Source organism: Xenia sp. Carnegie-2017, unplaced genomic scaffold (assembly GCF_021976095.1).
Source record: "Xenia sp. Carnegie-2017 unplaced genomic scaffold, XeniaSp_v1 HiC_scaffold_20, whole genome shotgun sequence".
Classification (NCBI taxonomy): Eukaryota; Metazoa; Cnidaria; class Anthozoa; order Malacalcyonacea; family Xeniidae; genus Xenia; species Xenia sp. Carnegie-2017.
The window spans coordinates 15,795,941-15,822,930 of record NW_025813483.1 but is presented as its reverse complement, the minus strand read 5'-3'; the positions used below and the strand labels follow the sequence as shown (position 1 = coordinate 15,822,930).

The 26,990-nt window shown below is 33.6% G+C and overlaps 6 protein-coding genes and 1 long non-coding RNA gene across 9 annotated transcripts; 5 read left to right on the top strand and 2 right to left on the bottom strand.

The window, feature by feature from the left end:
- The first annotated feature begins 808 nt into the window (after positions 1–808).
- On the top strand, positions 809–6,174 carry LOC124442365 (ribosomal protein S6 kinase alpha-5-like). Its single transcript, XM_046992864.1, has 17 exons — positions 809–990; positions 1,146–1,217; positions 1,345–1,563; positions 1,829–1,944; positions 2,013–2,123; positions 2,197–2,280; positions 2,494–2,597; positions 2,677–2,827; positions 2,915–3,076; positions 3,159–3,281; positions 3,386–3,456; positions 3,553–3,609; positions 3,828–3,915; positions 4,329–4,499; positions 4,590–4,790; positions 5,136–5,289; positions 5,726–6,174. Exons 1-17 carry the CDS (start codon positions 936–938, stop codon positions 6,073–6,075), a joined length of 2,289 nt encoding a protein of 762 aa, XP_046848820.1. The 5' UTR covers positions 809–935; the 3' UTR covers positions 6,076–6,174.
- Positions 6,175–6,407: 233 nt separating this feature from the next.
- Positions 6,408–7,538, bottom strand: LOC124442366 (putative prolyl-tRNA synthetase associated domain-containing protein 1). Its single transcript, XM_046992865.1, has one exon. The coding sequence runs from the start codon at positions 7,306–7,308 to the stop codon at positions 6,763–6,765; it is 546 nt and encodes a 181-aa protein (XP_046848821.1). The 5' UTR covers positions 7,309–7,538; the 3' UTR covers positions 6,408–6,762.
- Positions 7,539–7,753: 215 nt separating this feature from the next.
- On the top strand, positions 7,754–10,367 carry LOC124441457 (G protein-coupled receptor 137Ba-like). Its single transcript, XM_046991932.1, has 8 exons — positions 7,754–8,280; positions 8,349–8,395; positions 8,875–9,061; positions 9,149–9,190; positions 9,281–9,424; positions 9,510–9,659; positions 9,738–9,844; positions 9,917–10,367. The coding sequence occupies exons 1-8, from the start codon at positions 7,885–7,887 to the stop codon at positions 10,134–10,136; spliced, it is 1,293 nt and encodes a 430-aa protein (XP_046847888.1). The 5' UTR covers positions 7,754–7,884; the 3' UTR covers positions 10,137–10,367.
- On the bottom strand, positions 10,134–10,918 carry LOC124441460. Its single transcript, XR_006946972.1, has 2 exons — positions 10,830–10,918; positions 10,134–10,559 (listed from the first exon to the last, which is right to left on the bottom strand). It is a non-coding gene; the product is annotated as an uncharacterized LOC124441460 (long non-coding RNA).
- Positions 10,429–11,880, top strand: LOC124441458 (uridine diphosphate glucose pyrophosphatase NUDT22-like). 3 transcript variants are annotated; one of them, XM_046991933.1, is made up of 5 exons: positions 10,429–10,947; positions 11,061–11,153; positions 11,234–11,331; positions 11,419–11,512; positions 11,611–11,880. In XM_046991933.1, the coding sequence occupies exons 1-5, from the start codon at positions 10,429–10,431 to the stop codon at positions 11,716–11,718; spliced, it is 912 nt and encodes a 303-aa protein (XP_046847889.1). In that variant the 3' UTR covers positions 11,719–11,880. The 3 variants fall into 3 exon arrangements, with proteins under 3 accessions (XP_046847889.1, XP_046847891.1, XP_046847890.1); XM_046991935.1 differs by having other exon boundaries at positions 11,234–11,312; positions 11,611–11,717; XM_046991934.1 differs by lacking the exon at positions 11,061–11,153.
- Positions 11,881–11,982: 102 nt separating this feature from the next.
- Positions 11,983–22,871, top strand: LOC124441439 (kinesin-like protein KIF16B). Its single transcript, XM_046991912.1, has 27 exons — positions 11,983–12,155; positions 12,276–12,345; positions 12,471–12,557; positions 12,943–13,059; positions 13,597–13,629; positions 13,705–13,766; positions 13,869–13,981; positions 14,242–14,311; positions 14,385–14,457; positions 14,522–14,589; positions 14,776–14,876; positions 14,976–15,119; positions 15,220–15,317; positions 15,530–15,607; positions 15,887–16,021; positions 16,110–16,229; positions 16,628–16,679; positions 17,065–17,199; positions 17,830–17,912; positions 18,026–18,102; positions 18,269–18,322; positions 18,432–18,485; positions 18,972–19,125; positions 19,254–19,627; positions 19,854–20,097; positions 20,860–20,991; positions 21,062–22,871. The coding sequence occupies exons 1-27, from the start codon at positions 12,109–12,111 to the stop codon at positions 22,088–22,090; spliced, it is 3,804 nt and encodes a 1,267-aa protein (XP_046847868.1). The 5' UTR covers positions 11,983–12,108; the 3' UTR covers positions 22,091–22,871.
- Positions 22,872–24,795: 1,924 nt separating this feature from the next.
- Positions 24,796–26,947, top strand: LOC124441447 (serine protease 23-like). Its single transcript, XM_046991923.1, has 2 exons — positions 24,796–25,843; positions 26,089–26,947. Exons 1-2 carry the CDS (start codon positions 24,984–24,986, stop codon positions 26,378–26,380), a joined length of 1,152 nt encoding a protein of 383 aa, XP_046847879.1. The 5' UTR covers positions 24,796–24,983; the 3' UTR covers positions 26,381–26,947.
- The last annotated feature ends 43 nt before the right edge of the window (positions 26,948–26,990 follow it).

Below are 26,990 nucleotides of genomic sequence, written 5' to 3'. Positions count from 1 at the left end.
AAGTGTTTTGATGATTATTTGCATTTTGCCCAATTTATATATCAATACAACAAAATCAAAATGTGCTACAACTTTACAAGTATTTGATGCAGTTGCACTTCAGAACATCACAAAAAGGTTACTTAAAGTAATTTCTATACAATATTGTTTGTTTTCATTTACCAAACCTATGCAGACTTGAGTCTTTTTGAAATTTAATATGAAACTCAATTACAGAAAATACGTAAATATCCAGAGATTTAATATTTACTTTTTTAAAGAAACAAGTAAAAAGAAGCAAAATAGCAATGATAAAAATAAGCTAACTCTCTCGTGAACCACTGTGGAGATGAACTATGATATACTTTTTGTATAGACTAAAGAGTTTAATCGATCAAACAAGTTTGACGCTGGTAAGAAAACGACGCATATCTGCATTCATAGATGTGTAGCCGACATATAGCTCTTTCATCGATAGTTATAAATACATCCTCGTAGGAGCCGATAACTGAAAGCTATGTTGACTCGCTGTTACGAATTGTAGGTTTTATCGTGATTTTCATCAAAAATTGCTTGCCGAATCCCAAATACACACATACATTTTCTTCACTCTTTCCTCAGGAGGGAGTGGGAAATTGTGAAATTTTCGGAAAAGCGGTCAATTTCGGTAAATCTCAGCGGCAACGGACGAAATCCGCCATTTTTTTGGCGTCACCAGATATCTAAGGCCGCGCTTGAGATAGCCGCTCCAGTTATTATAGAACTCAATGGTTGCGTTACTTGCGTACCTATTTTTTACGTTTTTTCACATTTCGCGGACAATATTCGGACGTCACGGGAACAACTTGCCTTCATCTTCCCTCCTTCTAAATTCTAAAGATGGTGGAAAGTGGAAATGTTGTTTACTTCGTATAGAAGAATTTTTCGAGCGAACTTTCGCTCGTTTTTGAACTAGAATGACGACAAATGGACTTCTAAAAGACCATCTTATCCATCATGATCTGCAGAACGGTGCGTCTTGCATGCATTTTTGCAAATATTCACCAACAGTATTAACGATGTATGAATGATATGAAATTTTTAGTTAATTTTGTTCATACATGTACTTGATTTCGACTGATGGCTCTTATTATACAATAACATAAAATTTATTTATTTCATCTTAGCCAATCTCACTGGATGCTCTGAAAAGATCGGCATTGATAGTTTTGAACTATTAAAAGTTTTAGGGACTGGTGGTACGTAGAAAATTAAAAATGCTTAAAATGCCGAAGACTAAAATTTATTATCGCAATTGTGAGAAAAATACGCGAATTTAACACTTTCCAGGAAACTTCTTGAACTGCTTTATTTACGCGATTTCAGCTTACGGCAAGGTCTACTTGGCCCGGAAGAAAGATGGTTTCTACGAAGGAAAGTTATTTGCCATGAAAGTCTTGAAGAAGGCGACTATTGTGCAGAGAGCGAAGACAACACAACATACAATGACTGAACGCCAAGTTTTAGAGGCAGTTAGAAGCTGTCCTTTCCTTGTTACATTACACTGGGCATTTCAAACGGACTCAAAGCTTCATTTAGTTATGGGTATGTTTTTGTTTATCGAGTATTTGTTTGAGAATGGCGTTAATGTAATTTTTGTCTCATTATTCCGAATGAATTGTTGTGTCCTTAAGATCTTTTATTACATAGTTCATTTAACTGTTTACATAATAGACATCTTCGCATTCAGCGTATCATCTTGTTTTTTTAATTCATATAATGTCATTATAACTTGTTTTTCAACTATTTTTATTGTCTATTAATTTATGAGAGAGGCATCTAGTGTTTTTTCTATGCTCCATTGCTGTAGATTATATTAGTGGTGGAGAGCTGTTTACCCATTTATATCAAAGGGATAAGTTTAGTGAAGAGGAAGCAAGGATATATATTGCTGAGATTGTTATTGCTATTGACCACTTACATAAGGTTGGAATAGTGTTGATGATTTAAACATAAAAAAAGAGATATTGTAAGTAAAGTACATTTTTTTGTAGTTGGGAATCATTTATCGTGATATAAAATTGGAGAACATACTCCTTGATTCACATGGCCATGTTGTTTTGACAGATTTTGGTCTGAGTAAAGATTTTAGTCCATCTGATGAGGTGTTCATCTTATCTTTCAATTGTGAGATGTGGTTAAATAATTAATTCATAAAACTGTAATGTAATATTCTAGATTAGACGAACTTACTCATTTTGTGGAACAATAGAATATATGGCCCCAGAACTTGTGAATGGAAATGACAATGGACATGATAAGGTTCGTATTAACTTGTAATTTTTCTATAATGATAAACTTATTTGAATATCTACAACATTATGCTCTTCAAATGTGCAAAAAAATTTTTTTGCAAATTTGAATTGGTTTACTTCTGTGTTTAAGACACTGATTTGACTATTTTTTATTTTCCATCATTTTAGCATTTTAATGCGTTTTATGACTCATGAACTACTTACGTGTCTCTCTATTTAGTCAGTTGATTGGTGGAGTCTTGGTGTTTTGATGTATGAACTTCTTACTGGTGCTTCACCTTTCACAGTTGATGGTGAAAAGAACAGCCAGTCACAAATATCAAAGTAATTATCACCTTCATGCTATTTATTATCTGTTTTGTTGATATTTTTCACTGAGACACTGAATTTTTCATCTTTATAGGCGAATACTAAACAAGCAGCCACCAATACCAAAATCATTTTCGCCAGATGCAAAAGATTTGGTTAAAAAGCTGTTATGTAAAAATCCAGCAAAGCGTATTGGTAGTGGTCCCACAGGCGCAACTGAAATCAAGCACCATGTCTTCTTTAAGGTTGAATGTTGGAAAACATAAATTTGAGTTAATCCATTTTAATGTTTGTGTAATCAAGAATTCAGGTAAAATTTATATTTTCATCAGCATTTAAACTGGGATGCAGTATTTGAAAGGAGGATCAAGACTCCATTTATTCCATGTATCAATAACGATATGGATGTCAGCAACTTTTCCTCAGAATTTACAGGAATGACGCCTGATTATTCTCCAGCTGCTGTACCAAATAACACAGAAAAAGTGTTTAGGGTAGGTTTGCCAATGCTGAAAGAAATGTCTTTATTTTAAGAATATTGCTTTTATCACTCTGCCTTGTTGGTTGATCTTTTAGGGATACTCCTATGTGGCTCCATCTATCATTTATGGCGAATCTACAACTGTAGATGATTGCCTTAAGTTGTCGTATGAGAGTCAGGTTTCATCAGCTGGGATAAGACAGGCTTCTTTCTTTGAGGTAAACAAATTACTTGTTATTAAATCATTGCTGGTTATTTTATTTATTATGAAATTGGATGTAAATTCCCACTATCTGTCACCTCGTCTATGAAAATATTTCAGGCCTGTCCATTTTTTCAAAATTATATGGTCACAGATGAAATACTTGGAGATGGCAGCTTTTCAACTTGCAGGTGAACATTTTCACCTTGTGTCTAATGATTTGCTAAATTAATCTCAAATTTTTGATGAAAATATTATTTATTGTGGTATTTGTTTTTGTTTTAAAGGAAATGTATAAATGTAAAGACTGGTTTTCATTATGCTGTTAAAGTCATCAGTAAAAGGTGTGTTTTCATCCTGTATGTTGATTAAATGTTGTATTGAACAATAAAACATCAAAAAGATGAAGGACTTATATATTTATGTATAATTATAATAAAGTACAATGTTTTTATGGTATATGAAAACGATGACGGTTTTTATTTTAATGTTTGTAGCTCATTGCATTAGGAGGAGTGGTTTGTCGACGTTTATTTTATTTCGTTCAAATTTCTTTTTTCAGACGAAATCTCACACAAGAAGTTCAATCTTTAAGACGATGTCAAGGACATCCAAACATCGTGAACATACATGAAGTTTATCAAGACGGAGTAAGTTATGGTTGTTCATTTTATCATTGATTATTAGATGGATAAGATCATATGTTCATGGTAGTATGTTCTTGTCATGAATCAAATCATGCGTTCGCATAAATACATTTTTAACGTGAATTTGCCTTCATTTAGTCCATTAATAAATCAATAAACTACTTAGATACCTAAGTGATTTAAAAAATACACCAATAATTGGTCAACACAATTCTTCTCCATACATTCTTTACTTTATTTTGTATGATTGGTGAACAAAGAACATCTCAGGGAGCTTTACTTTATTGTGACTTTTTTCATTATTTAGTCAATCATGAAAACATTATTTTTTTAACATTGTGTCTTGCGAAATTGTTAGCTGGAAAATCGTCGCAAGTTATCAATATATCACGCTTCATTTTTGTTCAATTGTTTAGCTTCATGTTTACTTAGTCATGGAGTATCTTCAGGGCGGGGAGTTGTTTGACAGAATTCGACAAAAAAGAAGTTTCTCCGAAGCGGAGGCGAGTGTTTTGATGCGGAAAATTGTGTCCGCGGTTGCATTTATGCATTCTAGGGGAGTGGTACACAGAGACATAAAACCAGAGGTATTTCTTGTGTGTTTAAATCATCTTTGTTTTGATCATCAGATTTCTGTGTAATAATTTCTTTCTAAATGTAAGAGATTTTTTATACAGAATCTACTCTTTGTTGACCATACGAAAGATGCAGAGATGAAAATAATTGATTTTGGTTTTGCAAAAGTGAAAATAGTCAACCAGCCTTTGCAAACACCATGCTTTACGTTACATTATGCGGCTCCTGAAGTTTTGGCTCAAACGACAAAGCAAAGTGGTTATGATGAAGCCTGCGATTTGTGGAGTCTTGGAGTAATTATGGTGAGCTAGAGCTTTGCTCTCCTTTTCCTTTTTCTTTCTTTATTTCATCCTTTTCTCCTTCCTTTTTTCTTTCCCTCTCTTTCCTCATCTTTTTCTTCTCCTCTTTCTTTTCTGCTTCCCCCTTCTTCTCTTTCCTCCCCCTTTCCTTGTTTCCCCTCTCTTTCCCCCCTCTCATCTTCCTCTTTCGATCCTTTCTCTCCCTCCCCTTATGTTCTTCCCTTGTTCTCCTGCCATCTCCTTCTTCTTCTACCTCTCCAATGAACTTCATTCATTTGATTTTAGTCTTCATTTATTTATTTTGTTTAGTTCCCTGTAACTTTTCGCTTTTCCTTTCTCTACATATAGTACACAATGTTATCTGGCCAAGTTCCTTTTCAAAGAAGTGGTAGTCCTAGCAATACTGCTGCCAATATAATGAACAGAATTAAGAATGGTGATTTCAAATTTGAAGGAGAACAATGGAGCACTGTTTCTCAGCAAGCAAGGGATCTAATTCAAGGTAAATGTTATTATTCATATAAATTCATCTCCTGTGGAGCAATAGAGTGATTTATGTTGTGAAAGATATTTACTGTCCGTTTTTTCGGACCACTTATTTCAACATTGTTTTGAAGTTCCTTACAAATCTTCCATTTATGTTACAAATGATTGAAGTGCTGTGGTAGTTAGTAGTTAACAACACACTACAGTAAGAGTTCCTTTTTTTCATGAAAGGTGAACCACAGTTAAAAGAAGCTTTTTGTGCTTATTTTTAACGATTTACAAATTTTGAGCACTTTTACTCAAAACTGTGAGCTTCTTAATGTCGCAACAAGTGGTTTGAAATGAAATTTCACAGTTTTAATGATTGATTTTCTACGTAATGAAACGTTGAAATACTTACGTTGGGTAAGTTACTTTAAAATATTCTCCTAATTATTATGCACATTCTTAAGGCTTGTTAACAGTAAATCCAAAAGAAAGGCTTACAATAAGAGAAGTCCAAAATCATGAATGGCTCTCAAATGGCAGTGATATACCTACTACTCCTCTTATGACCCCTGGTATCCTTGGCATGGGACAAAAACGTACTTTTGTTGAAAGTGCAATAAACGCTGCATATAACGCTTTTCATAAGGCAACACGAGAGGGTTTTGCATTGCAAGCTGTTGAACAGGCACCTCTGGCAAAACGACGTAAACTGAAGAAAAATACTTCTGATGAAAGACGGTTAACAAACTGCAGCTCAGAAGGAAGCTCTTGTGATATGAACGAAAATCGTAAATTTCCTGAGGAATTATCTTGATGCACCTAAGGTGATAATATTGTTTGTACAAGGGTGTGGGAATGTAGTCATGTATATAGGTACTTAGATAAATAAATTATCAATAGCTTTTATGTTTAATTATATACAGATTGTTTTAAACAAAAAGAAATTCAAGCATAGTAAAATGTTGTGTTTGCTCAAGAGGGCTAAAGCTCTTTAGAAACACAATAAGTTAGACAATACGTACAGTTAGAAGTTATTGTAAGACTATATAGAAAGTTCTGCAACATTTCTTGAAGTGCTAATACTCATTCATAAGATTTCTCATGGGGCGGGGGGTGCAAACTATACACCTATGAAACAAGAGAAACTTTGACTTAGGTCAATATAATAACTTTGTTATTTTAACAATGCATTCTCTGATACTTATATCATTATTTCTCTGAATGGGAATATCACCCAAAACATAAATACTCGTTATCCATATCTTGCTGTGTTTTTAGCAATTCCCTTTTATAGATTTCTTGAAATAAACATGATTTCAAAAATTAAAGATGTTTACATACATTTTTATATAAGTGGATGTGTGCTCAACTATCAGTCGAAATGTTGTCTTCCAATAAACTTATTGAACAGTAAAGATAAATCATGCTAATCATAAAAGTTGTTATGAATTTATCATTTCACAATCTTTGAAGTATATTTTATACTATTTTAATTTATTAACTAAATATCGATTAAAATTGCTTCATGTCCTGTTGCCTTGACAAACTTCAGCAAATCATCAGGTAAAATTCCCATTGATGCAGAGTTAACCATTGGATGGAAATAACATCGTACATGTTCACCATTAAAGAATCCAGAATCAAGTATTAATTTAACATCCCCAGCTTTATCATTAAACAGTGCCAGGGGGGTGACACAACCTTGACTTACCCCTAACTTCTCCTGTAAAATACTTTCATCTGCAAACCTTAGCCCCCCTGCAGCTTGGACTTTCTTTGCTATAACTTTCAAATCTATCTCACGATCATGTATTGTTGTTAAAAGCCAGAGTTGTTTCTTTTTGTCTTTTAGAAAAAGATTTTTGCCTACTACTCCATTGAGGTCTTTTAAATGTTCCATCATTGCATCGACTGTAAATACTTCAGGGTGTTCTATAGTTTCTTCAGAAATTTCTTCTTTAATGAGAAATAATTTCAGTTCTTTTCTACCACCTGACATTGTTTGATGTTTGGAGCACAGAATATATATTTTGTGCATTTTTGTCATCCACGCGACACGCGTGTCTGTCAGGTTTTATTCCAATGATACGAAAATTATGTAGTCCGAACAGCCGAACTCGGTTGTTTTTTCGAAAATACGTCATTGCAAAACAATTTTATTTAATGTCTTTTTTCTGTGTTAATCGATCACATGAATCCTACGATCGTTTTCAATTTATAAATTAAACTAAAGTACAAAGTCAAGATATTCGTTGAGCTTGTGACAATTCAAATGGCAAATTGCAACAGTTTGAAGTTAGCGGTTTATTTATGGTTTTTATGGCAACATTTTTCTAGGAAGTCAAGTCTTGTGACTTTAAAATTAAAAACGCATTCTTCAGAATACTAAATCGTGACTGATAATGTGTCGTATAATGGTCGTATACAATAAAAAGTCAATACTGACCACTTGACGAACATATTTCCAAGGATGAGAAAATCTACGCTCACGTGTTTAACCTTTAAGCAATATGTCAAAATGGTCAAAATTGAAAAGATTTCATGTCTCTTGGCGTGAAAAATATCCGTTTTAACGGAAAATATTATACCTGAATGTAATTCGAGGAGAAAAAAAGACTTGGAAATGGATATTCGTCAAAATTTAATGGAACAAATTACAGAACACGACCATGAGTCAAAAACGACTGTACCTATCTCAAAACTCAGCAAGTCTTTGCCAATTGGTGTACAATTATCTTTGACTGTTGTGTTTACAACCCTCTATGCGTTGTTGTTTTTGCTTATATGGATGCAGTTAATACTAATTCTTGTCTATAAACACAAGCGGATTTCGTATCAAACTGCATTTTTATACATTTGTTTACTGTGGGCTGCCCTTAGAACTGTTCTATTTTCATTTTACTTCAACGACAGCTGTAAAGCAAATGAGCTACCTCTCTTCTTAAAATGGTTGCTCTATTCATTTCCCATATTCTTGCAGTTCTGTACGTTAAGTCTACTGGCGTTATATTTTTCCAAAGTAAGTGCAAAATTGAATTCTTAAAATACATGTAGCCTGTTAATTGTACTTTAATTCGTCGATTTTAGGTTGTGTTAAAATCCTTGACGACATACGAACCTCATGTCCGTTACAGGTAAGTTTGGGTTTGATTTAAGTTATAAAGTTTGAGGTTTGTTTCATGCATAATGAAAATACATACTATATGTCTGACCATTACAAACGTTGTTGAGGAAAATGTTTAATTTTATGTGATCTAATGTGAATTGACAAGAACCTAGTTATCTTGGATCGTTGAAGCAGAAACATATTCAGCACTTTTGAGATGAACATCAAATTTGTCAGTGCAAACTTTTTTCCACAACGCATTCCTTGTAAATATCTTTATCATTTCAAATATACTTTAAAGAATTATTCATTCGTAGTGAAGATGGCTCAATTAATGCCTAAGTAAAACACATTTTCTCCAAAACAATTTGCTATTTATCTAAAACCTGTGATTAATCTTGCTAGTCTTTCCTATTCAACTTTTCTTTCTCATTAAATGGAAAAGACTAAACAATAAGTTGTTTTGTTCTGTTATTAAAAAGTAACTTCTGTGATTTTATTTTCTAGGAAACAGCGCTGTCTGTATGCAATATTTTTTGGTGTTAACTTTATCTTTTTGACACTAAATGTGACAGATGTTATACTGGTGGAATATGAGACTTGTTGCACAGCAAATATAATACTTACAAGGGTTATTGTGAATGAATCACTTTTTATTTTCACATCATTTGCTCTCTGTTATTGTATAATAAAGGTTTGTTTTTTGTAATATTTCTTAGTACATGTTGAATTTGAGCACAGTAGTATTTAGATCTATGCATGTAAACATATTTGTTTTTAGTTATCAAAGGCCTCTACAGGAAACTTGTTACTTGAAGGACAGGTTTGTTTATAGCTATTTTGGAAGAAATAAAATGGTTGTATGTGGTTGTTCAAATAAAATGTGGAATTTGGAATTTGTCTTTCATTGAAGGGAACTAGTTTGTGCCAAGCTCTTATTGTTTCTACCATCATTGGTTTGGTTTATACATCACGTGCTGTTTATAATATTATTGCTGTCATACCTAAAGTTAAGCTACCTACATTTGGCTATGGTTGGATAAATGTTTCTGACGAGGTTATTACAATGTTTACCATTTGATCATTTTGTTTACAAAATTGTATTTTACAGTGTACAGTGTTAAATTAGTTGATCCTTTTAGGGAGAAGCAGTGGAAGGAAAGGATTTGACAACACATGCGGCAAGAAACTATGGATATGCTTCACTAGGAGTTGTCCTTTTCTGTTGGGAATTTCTACCCACACTTTTCGTGGTTGTTTTCTTTCGAGTGAAAAGACCACAGAGAGGCTTGGTAAGCATGTTATGATTGCTGATAATATGTATTATGTTCATTGCTGCTTTAATGTTGTTTATGAAATTTAATAATTAGGGTTCAATGCTCTCTACCAGTAAAGAGAACAGAAAAGCCTATTTCTTCGACAATGATAACCGTTATAATTCTGAAGATGATCTTCCTGGGAGCACACAGAATTTAGCGTTTGTAGATTATTGAGTTGTTTGAGATACAACTAAGATGTTTTTGCCTAACAATATATTGTTTATTTTTAGTTATGATATTCCTGACAATGGCAGATCTAACCAAGGACCTTATACAATCAACAACTCTAGTTTGCATCGAATACACTCATACGGCTCCACTGGTCAGTCTAGTTCTACACGGTCACCTTATAGCTATCCAAGTCCAATAAAAGGAATTACTCCTACAAGATTGTTATCAGATGGTAATGATTCATTACTGGCTACAAATGGTCGTTTTGACAAAAAATAATTCTTGTGGAATTAATTAATTGATGACTGTACAATTGATCTATTAATCAAAAAACAAGACTCAACATTTTACTATGCATCAAAGCATCAAAGGACTTTGGTGGGAATAAGTTTTATAGCATTTGATCGTTATTTAAAGGTCATATCACAAATTACTAACTTTCGATTACATTAGATTTTGTAATTTAAAAATATGAGAAAATTCATAATAAATCAAGCGTGTTTTTAGTCATTTTGCCTCTGGCTACTTTTAATCAGTATGAAAGCAATTTTTAAAGGTAATTTTGAAAACAATGGCGTCTGCATCAGAAATCGCTCGTCGTTGTGGTCCATGCGATATCCTATTTGATCACAAAAAATCTTCCATGTCGTTATCCACTGTTGGTTTGCCAATGGATTATGTTACTGCAGTATTTTCTAAAAACTATGGCAGGAAAATAATGCCTGAGTACGAAACAGAAATTGACAAAGCTTGGCAAAAGAAAAAGGAAACTCAATCAAATTTATACAATGGAGCAAAGTTTCGTTTAAATGGTGTCACGAAAGAGGAAAAAGGCATTAAGTTGCAATTTGGTCTTACTTGCTACAAAGATTTTCAATGCACTAACATGCAACCAAAGTCGGTTTTAGAAAAGCTACAAGAATACGGAGAAAGCAAATTCAAAGATATTTATGCGTGTATGGTTAATCCTACCTTCTCTACTGTTTTGGTGAAGTCAAACGATGATCATATTGTTATGCTTAAAAGAAGTCATATGGTAGGCGAGTCTCCTGGAATGATTGACTTCCCTGGTGGTCATATGGAACCAAATGTAAGTATGGCATACATGCCTGCATATTGCCAAAAATATTTCCGACAGGCTTACATCTAAAACATGCAATAATAAATGTGATGTAGAGCTTATTCATTGTTTGGTTTGGCTAGGAAGTTAACAAAGACGAGCAGAATGGAAATATGTGTACTTCTAATATTGTTAAAGAGTTCTTTTATTCTGCCTTGAGGGAAGTGAGAGATGAGGTGGTACACACATATATAATTTTATAGTTATTATTGTGATGTTCAGTTATTTCCTTACGTTTATCTTTAACCAATGTTAGGTTAATCTCCCTGAATCTTCAATGAACTGGCCATTACTGTTAGGAATTATTAGAAACAATACAATTGGCGGGAAGCCAGGTGGATGCTTTTTTATCAGGTTTTCTGCATTTATCTCATTCCATTAAAAATGAAGCTCCTCCACAAAAAATGCCTGAATGTCAAAATTCGCAATTTGTTGTTCTAGTTGTTCATACGACACTGATGAAATCAAGAAATTGTATAATCAAGGAGGTTCAGAATCATTTGAATCCACTGAGATCATTTTCATCAAGCTTAAGGTAGGTAATGGTTTAATAACATCAGGGGTGTATTCATTTTAAAATTTTGTTGGTTGATGATTTATATTTGTAAGATTTATCAATTCTCTTTTCTCTAGGATCTTTGTGATGTAAATTCTGAGCATTTTTCAAAGCTAACGGCAAGCATAACTACTTGTGCAGCAGCTGCTTGTGAACTGTTCAGACCATACATAAAACAAATGTGAAAATTTTATTATTTTTTTAAAAGTGAATATAAATTCAGTCATTTGATATTTAGGTATAAACAATTGTAGATTTACCAATGCTGTAAATATTATTACTTTTTGGTGATCAGTTATCTTTAATATTTAATAAATATGAAGCTCATCGCTTATGACGTAAAAGTATCAAGTTATGAGACATTGTTACTTAAGACGTATCGATGACGTTTTACGACATGACTGTTATGCGAATGAGCGAATATTGAAGAAAAAAATTTGTTTAATACAGGGGTTATACAAAGTTCATCATGGCTGAGCTGACACCGGCAATTGAATTTCAAATACTTGAATTATATAAGTTTCTAGTATTGTGTATTGCTTAATATTGTTGTGCTTGTGTCTATATTATCTTCAATGGCTTCTGTGAAAGTGGCCGTACGCGTTCGGCCTCTTAATCGAAGGTAAAATTGTATTTATTGTCGTATGAGCATTAAATTCTCATATTGCGAATGTTGATGTTATTAAAAAATAAATAATATATTGTTTTTAGTTCGATGTTGATCTCCTTTTTTAACATTTAGAGAGAACGAACTGAACGCGAAATGCATAATAAAAATGGAAAATAATAAAACTACAATTTATAGCTCTCATGTAAGTGTTATGTCCATGAAGTTGGTTTGTTTTTAAAAATTTGATAAAATCTTGAAAGTTCTTTTGAGTGTACGTGGGGCCGATGTGGAACTAGAAAAAAATGTCATAAATTTGCATTATTACAGGGGGAAGAAGAAAAAAAAGACTTTACGTTTGATTTCTCATATTGGTCATTCAATAGCCGTGATAGACATTTTGCCACTCAAGAAAAGGTAGTCGCTATTTATTTAAAAGTCAAAGAATGAAAGTATTGCGTAATATTGTGTTGAATTTGAAGTGTTGTTTTTGATATTAGTCCTGGCCAAGTTTAATTGCATTTGCAATGACAGGAAATATGACATATATGCTGAGCTTACATTAGTTTATATAACTTCCTTGTTGGAAGATCACAAGAACTTTACTCTACTTTCTTAAAAAAATATATCAGTTGGTGAAGAATGAAAAAGTGGCAGTATGAATGCATGACTATTTCTTAGTTGTGTTACTGGTTTATTGTGTATTTTTGATTTCTCTTCAGTGCATGGAACAACATTTTTAGTAATATGCTCTACATGTTTGTTTTAAAACATATCATACTTAAGATTTATAATTTTTTAGGTATTTAAAGACTTGGGAGTTGATGTTCTTAACTCAGCATTTGAAGGCTACAATGCTTGTATTTTTGCATATGGTCAAACTGGTGCTGGAAAATCATATAGTATGATGGGCTCTGAGGTATTTATATCAGCTATCACATACATTATTTCAATGTTATCATTCAAAATCAATTTCTTTAAACTGTTGTATTGCATAAAGTAAATGGTTTGAACCCTGGAGTATTGCTACATGTTTGTAAATGTAGATCGTTCAGTTTGGTATAGTCCTGAGAAGGACTGTTTATGTTGTTGTTGACTGACTCTGAGAAGGACTGTTTTTGTTGTTGTTGACTGACTGGCTCTGTTGTTTTTTGACTCTGAAGATGACTACCGCTAAGGTTGTCGAAATGTCAGTCAACAACAACAAAAACAGTCCTTCTCAGGACTATACCAACCTGGACGATCTACACTTACAAACATGTTGTATTGCATCTTACTTGCATGATTTCAAATTAGTTTCCCTTATGCTGTTTTCAAGTAAAAACTGAAACATACATTCCAATTTCATCCAGTCAAAATGAAACAGATATACAAAGCTTTGAACAAACTTACCATTAGAGCTGTTAGATTTTTTGCAGTTTGGTGCTCAAAATGTATTTTCCATTTGTCATTTTAGGGAGCTGAAGGCTTGATTCCTAGAATATGTGAGGTAATTTATCTGGGGATTTTGTATTTATTTGTTGTTATGAAACTTGATGTTTAAATCTTTGCATCTTTTTATCAGGGTTTGTACTCGCGTATGAATGAAAATAACAACAAAAAAACAGAATTCAAAACCGAAGTGAGGTAGAATTGGTATAATTTCATGTTAAGAATACAAATTCAACCAACTGTATTGAGATTATATAAAGTATTCAACCCTTCACTGTATTTTTTATTGTCATATAGTTATCTTGAGATCTACAATGAGAAAGTAAGGGACCTATTAAGACCTTCCAAAGGCAAGGAACAGTATAACTTAAAAGTTAGAGAACATCCTAAAGAAGGTCCTTATGTGCAAGGTAAAAATTGATGTTGTCTTCATGTTGTAAAAAACAAGTAGAAAAATATTTATTTTGGGAGTATATAGAAATGTAATTATATAGGGTTAGGCAACACAATAATCTGGCAGAGAACGTGCATATGTATGAATTCGTTTGATAAGAAATTATTAAAACTTTAAGTCGGTTGACTTTCAGCTTTTAACCTGCAATAGTATTTTCACAATCGCCAACTGACTGCATGTGTTTGTCTTGAAAATTTTTTGATCTTTTTTATACAGATTTAACAAAGCATTTGGTTGGTGATTACAAAGGCATAGAGAATTTAATGAACACTGGCAATTCTCAAAGGTTTGAAGATACCAATCCATTCAAATTCAATTTGTATTTATCATTTGCTCATTTCAATTTGTGAAATTTGTAGGATAACAGCTGCAACCAACATGAATGATACAAGCAGTAGATCTCATGCTATTTTTACTTTAGTCTTTACTCAAGTATGGATACGTTTTTGTTGTTTAGTTTATCTACGCACATGAACATGTGTTTCTTGTTCATTAGGCAAAGTTTGATACAGATATGCCTAGTGAAACTGTTAGTAAAATACATCTGGTTGATTTAGCTGGAAGGTAAGAAGGTACAGTTTTCTAATCTGCAAGTTGAAATAGTGATTTAACGACATAGTTTAGTTCATCATAATTAATCTAATGTTTGATCTTGAGTCTTCATATTTTCCAGTCTTGTGTCTTCATCAGGAGTGATCTGATGTTGAACCTTCAGTCTCCATTAAATATACTGTTTTTTTATGTTGATAGTGAAAGAGCAAGTTCAACAGGGGCAACAGGGGAAAGACTAAAAGAGGGAGCAAATATCAATAAATCTTTGGTTACACTTGGCTCTGTAATCTCCGCATTGGGTACGTCCTCATCTCTTTCAAAGTTTTTTGTTTTGAAGAAGTATTTTTAATATTAGAAATGAAGAGGTTTAAATTGTGATTTTCATACTGTTAAAACAGCTGAGCAATCTGAAAGAATGTCAAACATGAACAGTGGAGGAAAGGATTCAAAGAAAAAACTTTTCATTCCATACCGTAATTCTGTACTAACATGGCTTCTCAAAGATAGTCTTGGAGGAAATGCAAAGACAATTATGATTGCTGGTGGATACATATATATATATATACCTTTATCCCTTAAGTATACATACCTTTGTCTATTAAGTCAAAATTAAATTATTTATCATGGTCAATTTTCCCCCAGCTATTTCACCGGCAGACGTGAACTACTCTGAAACACTGAGTACATTACGATATGCAAATCGAGCCAAAAACATCGTCAATAAACCAACAGTCAATGAGGTTAGCATCTTGTTCGTAATATCTACAACGATATGTAGATTGCGTCGAAAATTCCATTATACATAAATACATGAACATACTATACGTACATAGATTGAGAAAAATAATCATAGAATAAACTATTTATAGATTGAGCATTGTAGTATATCACTTTATATACATAGCTGTCTCCATGATTGTTTCGTGAGTTATTTTTTTGTCATTTTTTCAAGGACGCCAATGTTCGATTGATTAGAGAACTTAGAGCTGAAATTGAGACACTGAAGGCAATGCTACAGAAACAGAATACGGTACGTTGTAGCATATTTTTCTTAACCCCATTCTGTTTTTCTTGTCTCTCTTTGTCTTTCTGGATGATAGTTTGTTCGTCGTTTATCTCTCTCTCTCTCTCATGTTTTTTCCTTGTTTTTTTTTATCTGATTTTTTTCATTTTTCGTTTTTTTCTGCTCGAGTTTTTTTATCTCAGATATTATATATTTGTACATGGCAAATGTTACTATTGTTTTTGTATCTTAACTTGGTGATTTTTTCAGCTTTTTAATCTCTTTTTTTTATTTTACCTTGTGAAGTCCGGAGGAATTCCTGGAATTGGACAAGCGGAAGAAACACTTATGACTGCACGGCTACACGAGAACGAAGCTAAAGCCGAAGAGCTTACACGTAACTGGACTAGCAAATGGAAAGAAAGTCATAAGATCATCGAGGTTGGAAAAATCATTCATTATTTTATTTCATCCATATTTCTTTATTTTCGTTTGTTTCCAATGTTCAAAAATTTTTTTAATGTTCAAGGAGAGAGCTTTAGGATTTCGTTACGAAGGAGCTGGGGTAAAAATGGAGTCTGAACTACCTCATTTAGTTTGTATTGATGATGATATCTTAAGTACTGGCATTACAATGTATCATTTGACGGTAAGTAATAGAAAATATTCAATTTTCCAATAAGATACTCATTAATTTCTAGGGTAGGGTTTCGTGTTTCTTTCAATAGTTTAAATGTTCGTTGCCAAGTCATAGGATGCTCTGTCAAACTCATTATTATTATTATAATATATGTATGTATATATTATTATTATGTATTATTAAAGATTGACATATGCGATCCAATCATAATGGGAATCGTATCTTGTAATTTTTTTATGAAAATTTCAGAATGAGATAGCTCAACAACAATAGGGCAGAGGTTGTTGATAATCGTGCCTTTTTATGTTTGAGAAAAAATGTAGAATGTATTATAGTTAATATTAAAGTCAAGGATGTTTTGATTTTTTTACATTTTGTCATTGAAACCTTTATTTTTCTTTGTTCAGGATGGTAGGACTTATGTGGGAAAAGACGATGCGAAAGAAAAACAAGACATCAGTAAGTTTTCACGTCTTCCTTTCTTCATTACATCGTGTATTTTCATCGCGAAGAGTCATTTGACCTTACGCAGTGTCCATTGACATCACTTACTCCCTAAATGTTATGTCTAATTGTCATGTATCATTTGATATCACGTGTACCACAGGTGATATCACGTGTACCACAGTTGATATCACGTGTACCACAGTTGATATCATATAATATGATTTACCATCATTTGAAATTATTTAGCATAATTTAGTATTACACTATATCAACTGCTATAGGTTGTCATAGTTATTTAACATGTTCTCGTCAATCTTAATTTATTTTTTTAAACATTCATCAATTTAATATTTCATCTCTCAACGAATGTGTTTCTTATAACGGCTATTTTGCTCAGCCCTGAACGGTCCTGGCATCGAATCTGAGCACTGTATCTTGGAAAGCATTGAAGGTCATGTGACTGTGCATCCTTTGTCAGCATTGTGCTCGGTCAATGGTGAAGTGATTGCCGAATCTCAACGGTTAAGACAAGGTTAGCTTAAAACACAGAAATTATGCTATTGTGTCTAGCTTTATAATATATTAATCCTAACACGGTTTTTAATATGCACATGAAAAACATGTGACTTGGACGAACTCGCACCTTCGGGTACTAGTCCGCTTGTAGCGGGCTTGGTAGCTCAACAATTAGAACGGCGGACTAGTACCCGAAGGTGCGAGTTCAAATCTCGTCCAAGTCACATGTTTTTCATGTGCATATTAAAAACCGTGTTAGGATTAATATATTATATATTCTCTGATGGTGTCTAGCTTTTATTGTCAAACTTCATTTGTGATCAAAGTTCAAATGCCGTGCCAGCTAAAAGTTGTTTTCTTTCAATTCACGTTTGCACTTCATGAATACGTTCATTAAGGTCTGTCACTTTGCATAACAGTGAAATTTGATTAATGTGAAATGATATAAAGTGTGTGTTTTTATTCAATACATAGTGAAATTTGTCAGTTTAAGAAAATAATTAATCGGCTGCTTCATTTCCTTGAATGTCTCAAAGAATTCCTTAAAAAAATTTTTTTGCTTCCTTTTGCAGGAATGCTGCTTTACAATGACACTTGCATTTATGTAATAAATTTTCAATGTGTAAGTTAGTATTCTGCTCTTTAGGTGATGTACTTCTACTGGGTAAAACAAACACATTTCGTTACAATCATCCCGGCGAGGCGGCAAAATTACGCAAAAAACGAATGGTTAGTTTCAATAGTTGGCTTGGTAAATCTCCAAATATTTCTCAGAATTATAGCATTGCATGGTCTAAGCTCTCTTGGAAATATATCGAAATTTTCCTTGACCATCTTTTTAGTTCCAATCTATGGACAATCTTTCCTCGAAAGAGACCGACTTAGAGAAAAAGCCGTCATTTCTTCTCTACAATGCCAGGTAACAGCACTATGTCATTAACAAACCATTAGTTAATGAGTAGGTCATCAAAACAATGTTAAAATGTCGAAAGCTATTTCACTTGTGATTATTTTTTTATTGATTAACCTTTCATCAAAGTTGGTGGGTTTTCATGTTTACTGTATATTACGATTTCGTTATAAAGTTTGGAATTAGAAAGACAGTATATGGAGGAAACCAAAAGAATAGAACAACAAAGGTATTGTCTTCTTCTTATGGCTGAAGGAATATCTTTAACTGTTGTAAAATCATTTATCATTTCTTCATTAATATTACATTCATACTTCTTTATTTGTTACTTTCACTAGGTTAGAAATGGAGCGTCAGCAAAAGGAAGCTGCTGATCGACTAGAAAAGGCGAGGTGGGCGGTATTATTTGATAAATAGTAGTAAGATAAGGAAAGAAAAGTAAACAAGTGATGTAGAAAAAAAAACGTGGGTGGCATCCCATACTTCACCTAAGCCGTCCATAGTCTGGGGTTCGCTAGCAATCTCCCATTCTCTTAGGCTTAGTTTACGTGAGGTTATTGAATAACCTCAAATACAAGGCATCTATCTTCCTATATAAACACAAAATGTTTTCAAACCTACAAGATTGTGGTGCAGGTTGATATGAAGTGTGCTTCCTAAGTCAAAAGGCATTCGTCTTATGGACAAGTTTTGCGATAGAAATACAGAATGATTATCTTGTTCTGTAAAAAATTACCTGTATGGCTGTGCGTCTTTTGGTCATGCGTACTTAACATGCTTGTATGGTTTTGCTTCTTTTGCGCATGCGTGGTTGCCAAACTTTTTTTTGTTGAAAGTTGAAGTGTGATGTAAAGTTTTCCTTTGTTCTCGACATACAGGCAAGATGTTGAGGCACTTCAAGAGCAACAACGTCAGGCTGAAGAATTAAAAATGGCTGAGGAAGAAAATCGTCGTTTACAGTTAGAAAAGAGAAAGGTTGAAATTGAAGAAGAGAAGAAATTAATTGAAGAACTGAGACAAGAACAAGAAGAGGTTGAGTATTGCTTGGTTGCTTGCTCTTTCTTTGACAATTGTAAAAGTACGACTGAGAACGGTCACAGTCTTTATAATCCCGTGGACATTTTTAAAGAGCTAAAACCTTAGTCTATCTTATTTACTAGACCAAACGTAAGGCAAAACACGAACTAGAATCCTTTCGGGAGAAGATAGAAGAACAACAGAATGAAGAAAAGAGGAAGTTAGATGCAGAAATGGATAGATTGGCATTACTGAAGGAACAACATGATTTGAACGTGGCGAGCAAAGAACAGGAAATACAGAAAATGAAAGATGAGCTGTTTAACAAATGGGAAGCAGAGAAAAAAGAGGTTGAAAAGCAACGAGAGCAAATTGAAATTTTAAGAAGAGAAATCGAAGAAAAAGAGGAGGCCGTGAAGAGAGCTGCGTCACCAGAGATGGCAAAAAACAGCAACAATTCCACAACGTCGTTTTCTAATTTGAATCAAAATATCAGTGGTGTTTCCACTGAGCTCAGGTAATTTTAAATTATTGATATACTTTTATGATATCGACGTTTATGTTAGATGTATTATTTCAAGCCTTGCCCTGTTCCTGAAATTCCCCTGTGTACCATCGTATACTGTGCCTATCTAATTATAACGAACTGCTTTTATTGAACCAAATCTAATGAGCATTGAACGATTGAATGTACGGTGCCATGCAATATATACAATAATCTTTCAAAAGAAATTTTTTTGCAGTGAAAGTTCATCTTCTAAATTGGAAGCACAGTCTCATGTAGAAATGTTACGTAATAAACTGAAGCAACTGGATCTTGAGTTACAGCGCCATCGTGTCATAGCTAAAGGCGAGATAAGCGCAGCGAAAAACGCTGTAAAGTTGGTGGAACAAGAAACACTTCAGGGAAAAAGAAGTTTGGCGAATGGTAAAACGGACATTGAACAAGCCTGGAGGCATCTAGACACCATACAAGCAAAGCACAAGGTACATTTGTTTTATTCTTCTGGATATTATTGTCTTCATGTCTTTGTATCGATCATTGGTAGGTTTGAGTTTCGTAAACATGAGAAACTTAATAACTACGTAATCTCATGTTTTATAACATGTTTATTCTTGGCAGACGTTTGCTTCGTCTACATTACACATTTATTTTGTTCCATCCTATCGTTGATGTTGTATTTTAGACTTTATAGAGTTATAAATAGCATTAGATTTATACAGGGTGACTAAAGAAAAGCAATCCAAATTTCAACGCGCTGATGTGTGCAAATTACTGAATTAATAAACGAGCAGTGAAAGATCGCCATTGGTTTATTTCTAAAGATCTTTAGATGCACATCATGTATTTTAGACTTTACGTGATTTTTTCCAGACTTTATGCTAAGTTTTATTCAGACGTTGACGTTCTTTTCAAGTTTGTTGCTTTAATGAATTATTTTCAATTCTCATCCATCAACAGAATTTTGTGTTTTTTTTTGTGTCAAATAAAATACTATAATATCATTGCCATCAAGAACAGCCATAAAAATCTGTTAAATCAATCAATAATTTCCATTTATGTAAAAAAAGACGAAATTTGGGCCAACCGTGTTTATGTGAATTGTGTTTGTAAAGACTTCAAACTATTTTTCTTTCTTAAGTTATACTGAATTGACATCCTAATGCATTGAGACGAAAGAAATAAAAGCAAGTCGTTGCATTCATTAGAGATATTTTGATCTTTCAAAACCTTTATTGCGACGATAGGTACTTGAAGAAGATTTGTTATTGAAAATCAATGAAATTCGCGAAAAATTGGAAAAGGCTGAAGATACGGAGGAAGCTGATCTCTTGGAAAAAGAGAGAGTTATAATGGAGCGACGGGCTGCTAGGATGAAGGTTAACACTTTAACAAGTCGATTAATTTTCTTGGTTTCAATTAATGAATTATGTTTGATTTGCTTTAAAGGTCGAGGAAGCCAGGCGACAGATTGAAGAATTAGAGAGCGAAAATAGAACCATGGATCTTGGCGAGGCTGACTTTAACAAGAAAAAAGAATCCTTAGAGATTGAAGCAAAAGAAGAAATGAAAGACATCAGAGAAGAAAGAAAGATATTACTAGAACTGTTAAGCAAGCATCAAGTTGCTTTAACGAAAGCGACGCAGATGGTTACGGAGACTAAAGTGAAATTGGAAAATTGCCTAGAAAACGAGCGTTTGACGTTACAGCCGCAACGTGAGAGAGTCGAGCTTCTTGTTCGAAATGAACTTGGACCTTTAATAGAAATGGAAGGAAACGTTGAAAGACGTTGTGAGGACTTAGATCGTGAAAACCGTGAAAGGAAAAAGCAAATTTATAAACAACGTAAACGGATTACTTTTCTTGAAAGGCAGCATAATCAGGCACTACAACAGGCTGAGAAAGATACTCTTAACAAAGATGAATTGGAGGAGCTTGAAAACGAGAGAGAGGCTGAGAAGAGCTTAATTCGAAAAGAAAAACTTCGCTTACTTGACATGGAAAAGAAACACAAGGAACATCAAGAGATTGGTGAGATGACAATAAGTGAAGCTGTCGAAGAATTGGAGAAGAGAAAGGCAAGTGTTAACGTAGCACTTACACAGGAACGCTCAAAACTTGGTGAAATGGAGTCGGTGCATAAAGAGACTTTGGACTTTATAGAACGTGAATTGGAAGAACGTAGTGGTATATTGCGAAGAGTTAAAGAAAAAGTGATGAAGGATAAAAGAACTTTAGCAAAACTTGATGCAAGACAGCAAAGGGTGGCAGCTAAAGCGGCTGAAGAACTATTTATGATGGCAGAAGTTCTCGAGAAAGAGATGACAGCCAAAGGCAAGTTTGATGAACTTGCTAAAATCAAAGAACATCGCAAACGATTACAAGATCTAGATAAGCAGCTAAAGATTGCCGAAAAAAAAGAAAAAAATTCTAGACTTGGCGTCGGTGATGACGCCAATCAATGTGTTTTAATATAAAATAGTGGAGTAGATCGCTGATATTTTTGTTGTGATGTAAGACTCAGATCAATAAGAAGATGCCGTGACAGATCTCTGCACGCAATCTTTTTGACTGCATCAAAATGATCAAATATTTAGGGCAAAGTGAAGTATTTTTTTATTCATTGTATTGAATAACTAGAGCGATACATCTCATCATAAGTTGTTTAATGAATACCTTTGTGACAACTTATGTTCTTGTATAAACTGTCTCAGGTGTGTTTCTATGAATCCAGCTGTGCTAGTGCAAGTGAAAATTGCTATTATTTAGAATTTTCGTTTTTAGTTTTCGCTAGTAACGATTGGTTTTGAATAATCGGTTTTTAGATGCGCAACGTCAAAGGCTTTATATAAACACACCTTATAGCCTGGTCAATTATATTACAATATATTTAATTCATTGCTATGAATGATAAGCTAACAAATGGCTATGACGAAGACCAATAATGAACTGGTTTATGTAATAATATTTAAAATCGTATGTACAACGCACTATTTAATTACAATTAGGTTATAGAATTTGCCTGGAACACGTAAATTTGAATAAGTTGCTACGTTGCTTTGGGAAACCATTTTCTTTTGCTCCGATTCAACTTCACACGTCAAGTGATACAGTGAAGAGTTGTTTGATAAATTAGACCAGGAACGTTTCTTGTTTGAAAATCAGTAACTAGTTTTCTTGGTAGTGGTAGTTGGCAATCGCAGGTCGATTTTAGTGGAGAAATTTATTTAATAATAAAAATTCGCTTTAAATTTAAAATTGATATAACCAATAAATGAACATTGAGTAATATGATAAATAATACCAAATAAATATTATAACAAGTATTTATCTGCAAAACACTCTGAGTGATGGTGAATGCAAATATTTATTTTGAAAGTACTTTTGCGGCATGGTCAGAAGCTTCGATGTTTAGTCCTCCAATTTTTCGTTTGATTCGCAGTCGACACAAGTATCTTAATATACAGAAGGAAATTGAGCATTAATGTTTGTCAATAACTGCGCGTGAAAAATGTGCTCTTATGCTATTTACATTATACAGTTTGTTTGACTATATTTTGATTTTGAATGGTGATCATGATCGTGTTAAATTGTAAATGCACAACCTCGTGACCTGAGTGTCGAATTCCAGTTTGTTTTTTTATCTAAATTTCATTTTGAATAAATTTTCTCGTATCTCCATCAAATCGAACATTCGCCTTCCTCGAAGTGTTTGTTTTCCAAGTTTTTGTTCGTCAACACATTTTAAAGCTGTGTTGAAAAGACGTGTGGTGTCATTTTATTGTGGTCTACAAATTACATTATTTCTACAATTGAAGTTTGAACTAGATGCATTCAAACAGTGGTCTTTCGACTCTGTGTTTTTATTGAAGACCAACTTTGGGTGAGGAGTTTTATAATTTCGAAAGTTTCCATCAAATTTTCATAGCCACTACTCTGGATTTGACATAGCACATATTTTGACTTGTACTTTCAAAGAATTTGAATTATCAATCCAGAAAATAACAATTTTTTTCTGTAATTCATGTGATATGTTGCACTAGAAATACGACAAAATGTATAAATTAAGAGAATTAGGACCCCAGTAAGAAAAAGCAACGGCTATAAAGCTGCTCCAATATAAGAATAACCAGCAAAAAATAATCGTGAAATCTAGAGGGCAGGAAACTGATCCCATCCGCAGGAAAACAAGCCTTTGCGCGACTTTTAGCTAACATTGTTGAATTAATTATTTGAAAACAAAAACTATCATGGCGCAACATCCTATTGAACAAATTTTCACCAAAATATAATTCTCTATCAAAATAGACCTACAATTGTCAAATGTCACAGCAGGCTGGCTATTCAATAATTTTCTCATAACGAGACGTTTCTCTGCCAACTATCATCAACTTATCTCTTCGCTGTACTGCACATTGACAGCCACATTGTAGTAACACATAAACTTTCACTTCAATCTAAGATTCTAGGAAGAAGCTCGACTCTGACTGCAAAGTTTAACGTTTCTAGGAAAGCTTCTCTATATAGTAACCATGTGTCCAACAGTTCTAGAAATATATTTTTTTCTTCTCTGATATCTTTCATTTCCTCTTAAGCTTCAACATTCGAGAATATTTTTTTCTTGTTAAAATCAACCTCGCTAAATCCATGGTTTTATTTCTAATTCTTCAATCTGTCTCAAGGCTCCCTCAACGTTTAAAGCAAAAATAAAATTTAATCCGCACAAATTGAAACCTAGAAGATTAATAGGTGTACGCTCATCAACTCTCTTATTTTTTCAGAGGTCAGCTTTCTTTGTATCCATAAGTTATTGGAAGAATCTCGATGAGATTGCATAAGAAAATAAACAATTAACAAGTTTAGTCAACTTTTTTCATTAATTGATTTAAGGTACTCAGCGGGAACGTCTTTCTGGCTGTAGTCATAGGAAACTTTGGTGTTCGGAAACGTTGAAGATTTGGATGTACATTAGTAAGAGAGATGGATTTCCCATAACATGTTTCCATTTGTGTATTGATCAGAGTCATCCCATAAAGTTTTTCTCCCGCTACACTGTACCCTCTCCAAAAATTTAGTAGACATAAAATATGTTCAATATTCACATTGATGATGAGCCAGGGGGTAACTTTTGCTTTATCAACACACGTGGCAATGTATCAATGAAGATCTGTCAGCACAATGCTTGTGCTGGAAAGATAAGACGGATCAGATTAAAGTACGATTTCATCAAACTTAAACTCCTACGAACACAAATACGCCGCGTTCGTCGACGAGAACTGATGTCTCCCTGTTTTCTCTTCGATGTCAAGATTTGAAGCGTTATCACAGTTGTTTGTCTGAGCTGTACAAAACAACATCAACTGCGTTAAAATGCGCAAATATCATTACACAATGTGGCCATTGTTCGACCGAAGTTCGTATGTATTTCTATTTTGTTTATTTGTGGGAATTTTTTCCCTACAAATCTCTGCTCAAACATTAGATGGAGCTATTCACGATGTCACAGCTCCCCTAGAGATTTTGAGGAGTTTCACGAGACCAAAGACCAACTACTCAGGGATACTTCACATGAAATATACAGTCAAATATGAACGGGATTTCAAACTAGATTCAATAAATGAAGAATTGTGCTTATCTTGGGAAGAAGCTTGGCCTAGCACAGGCGATCGCATGGATACTTTCCTCCATTTTCGTAAGAAGAAGAACTCCACTGACCGTTCCACAAAGTCAACAAATGTGACAGAAACTTCAAAAAAGCAAAGAAGCAAAAGAAGAATATTTCGTAATGATAACCGTGTGCCAATTTCGTTGCGTCGTTATGGTCACAGATTTCCATTTGTAAGTGTAGTGAAATTATCCACAGGATGTACTGGAACCCTTGTATCGCCGCAACATGTCCTAACTGCCGCGCATTGTATTCACAATCAGAGCGATTACGTGACAGGATACAAAACACTGAAAGTGTGCATACTACCAAAGTCAAGATTTAGCAGAAGAAGATTTCATTGTATTAAAGTAAACAGCACTTTTCTGCCCATGGGCTGGCTCATAGGAAACGAAAATATTGCATCACGATTTGACTACGCTCTCCTGAAACTTGAACAGAAGCACACGAAACCGTACTTTGAACTGGACGTCTTTACTACTAAAAGACTATGGAAAATACGACCACCCATTCTTCATTTTACTGCGTTTGAAGATGACAAACCACCCAACACACTGTGGTATAGGTATGATGTAATTACTAGTGTTCGTTTTATCATTTTAATGCTTCAAAACAACCACTGCGTTGCGTATGTTAGTTGTGTTTGTCATTGTATGAATTCACCTCATTACAAACATTTAACAAACAAAACCACTACGACACCGAGACAGTGATACAAAATTTGACCTTATGACTGATAAAATTTTCACGTGTGTTGCTGACGTTGTAGCTTTTATAGCAGTCAAAACATTTCATGTTTTATTCCTTAAGGCGCTGCCCGTTACAATATATGGATGATCATGTCCTATACCATCATTGTGACGCGCAACCAGGATCCTCGGGGGCTGGTGTCTATACATTTACCAAGTTTCGAAAAGAATGGAAACGAAGATTGATTGGGGTCTTCAGTGGTTACCGTTGGGAAAAGTTTGGATCATGGAAAAGAGCACGTGACTTTAATGCAGCTATACGTATGAGTATTTCTAAGTACCTTCAGATATGTCGATGGATGGGCAGGTACGCGTCCAAGACTTGCAAACGGTTCAAACGACAATATGATTAGTTTATCAGAGACGTTTCAACAGACTTTAACAACTCGAAAAATTTCATATAAAATCACGCCAAATCAACATTCATTATTACTATAAAGCACATTTAATGAATACGACAATTTTTTAAAATAAAGATGTTTCAACATCTCATGATGCCATATCTCAAGTATAATAAAGAATATGTATGTGATGAAAATATATGAGTAATATGATACAGTGATACAATTTATACACTTATGAATAGATTATAAATAAATGTTACAATGAAATATTGGTTAGAATTAATGACGAGTGCATTTACAGGCTGAATATAGTGTTAAAACAAAAACTTTGAAACACGTTTATGTTGAAACATATTTACTTTATAAAACCTCTCGTATTCATTAAAAGCGCATTATCAATACTTCTTTTACGCAGTTATACGGTAACATTCTTATTATCTTATTTCGGACTACTATGAGCTATATATATATATATATTATATTATGTTTTGGTGGGAATATATTACTATGGTTTTACTTTGTTTTTATTTTGACAAAATGTTTACTATTTTTGAAGTAAATTTTCATTTGTCAATAGCACATTGTAAAAAGGTGAATTCAGTCTGCCCCCTCCCCCTCG

What these genes read in the sequence shown, in the direction of transcription:
- LOC124441439 (XM_046991912.1), top strand. Translation starts at nt 12,109, where the DNA reads ATGGCTTCTGTGAAAGTGGCCGTACGCGTTCGGCCTCTTAATCGAAG. An exon ending in CTCTGTAATCTCCGCATTGG is followed by an intron (nt 14,877 to 14,975) that starts GTACGTCCTCAT and finishes CTGTTAAAACAG; the next exon opens with CTGAGCAATCTGAAAGAATG. An exon ending in TTACAATGTATCATTTGACG is followed by an intron (nt 16,230 to 16,627) that starts GTAAGTAATAGA and finishes TTCTTTGTTCAG; the next exon opens with GATGGTAGGACTTATGTGGG.
- LOC124442366 (XM_046992865.1), bottom strand. Translation starts at nt 7,308, where the DNA reads ATGACAAAAATGCACAAAATATATATTCTGTGCTCCAAACATCAAACA.
- LOC124441458 (XM_046991933.1), top strand. Translation starts at nt 10,429, where the DNA reads ATGGCGTCTGCATCAGAAATCGCTCGTCGTTGTGGTCCATGCGATATC. An exon ending in GTGGTCATATGGAACCAAAT is followed by an intron (nt 10,948 to 11,060) that starts GTAAGTATGGCA and finishes TGGTTTGGCTAG; the next exon opens with GAAGTTAACAAAGACGAGCA. An exon ending in TGAGGGAAGTGAGAGATGAG is followed by an intron (nt 11,154 to 11,233) that starts GTGGTACACACA and finishes AACCAATGTTAG; the next exon opens with GTTAATCTCCCTGAATCTTC.
- LOC124441457 (XM_046991932.1), top strand. Translation starts at nt 7,885, where the DNA reads ATGGATATTCGTCAAAATTTAATGGAACAAATTACAGAACACGACCAT. An exon ending in TCTGTTATTGTATAATAAAG is followed by an intron (nt 9,062 to 9,148) that starts GTTTGTTTTTTG and finishes ATTTGTTTTTAG; the next exon opens with TTATCAAAGGCCTCTACAGG. An exon ending in AAAGACCACAGAGAGGCTTG is followed by an intron (nt 9,660 to 9,737) that starts GTAAGCATGTTA and finishes TTTAATAATTAG; the next exon opens with GGTTCAATGCTCTCTACCAG.
- LOC124442365 (XM_046992864.1), top strand. Translation starts at nt 936, where the DNA reads ATGACGACAAATGGACTTCTAAAAGACCATCTTATCCATCATGATCTG. An exon ending in AGCCAGTCACAAATATCAAA is followed by an intron (nt 2,598 to 2,676) that starts GTAATTATCACC and finishes TCATCTTTATAG; the next exon opens with GCGAATACTAAACAAGCAGC. An exon ending in GTTAAAGTCATCAGTAAAAG is followed by an intron (nt 3,610 to 3,827) that starts GTGTGTTTTCAT and finishes TTCTTTTTTCAG; the next exon opens with ACGAAATCTCACACAAGAAG.
- LOC124441447 (XM_046991923.1), top strand. Translation starts at nt 24,984, where the DNA reads ATGCGCAAATATCATTACACAATGTGGCCATTGTTCGACCGAAGTTCG. An exon ending in CCCAACACACTGTGGTATAG is followed by an intron (nt 25,844 to 26,088) that starts GTATGATGTAAT and finishes TTATTCCTTAAG; the next exon opens with GCGCTGCCCGTTACAATATA.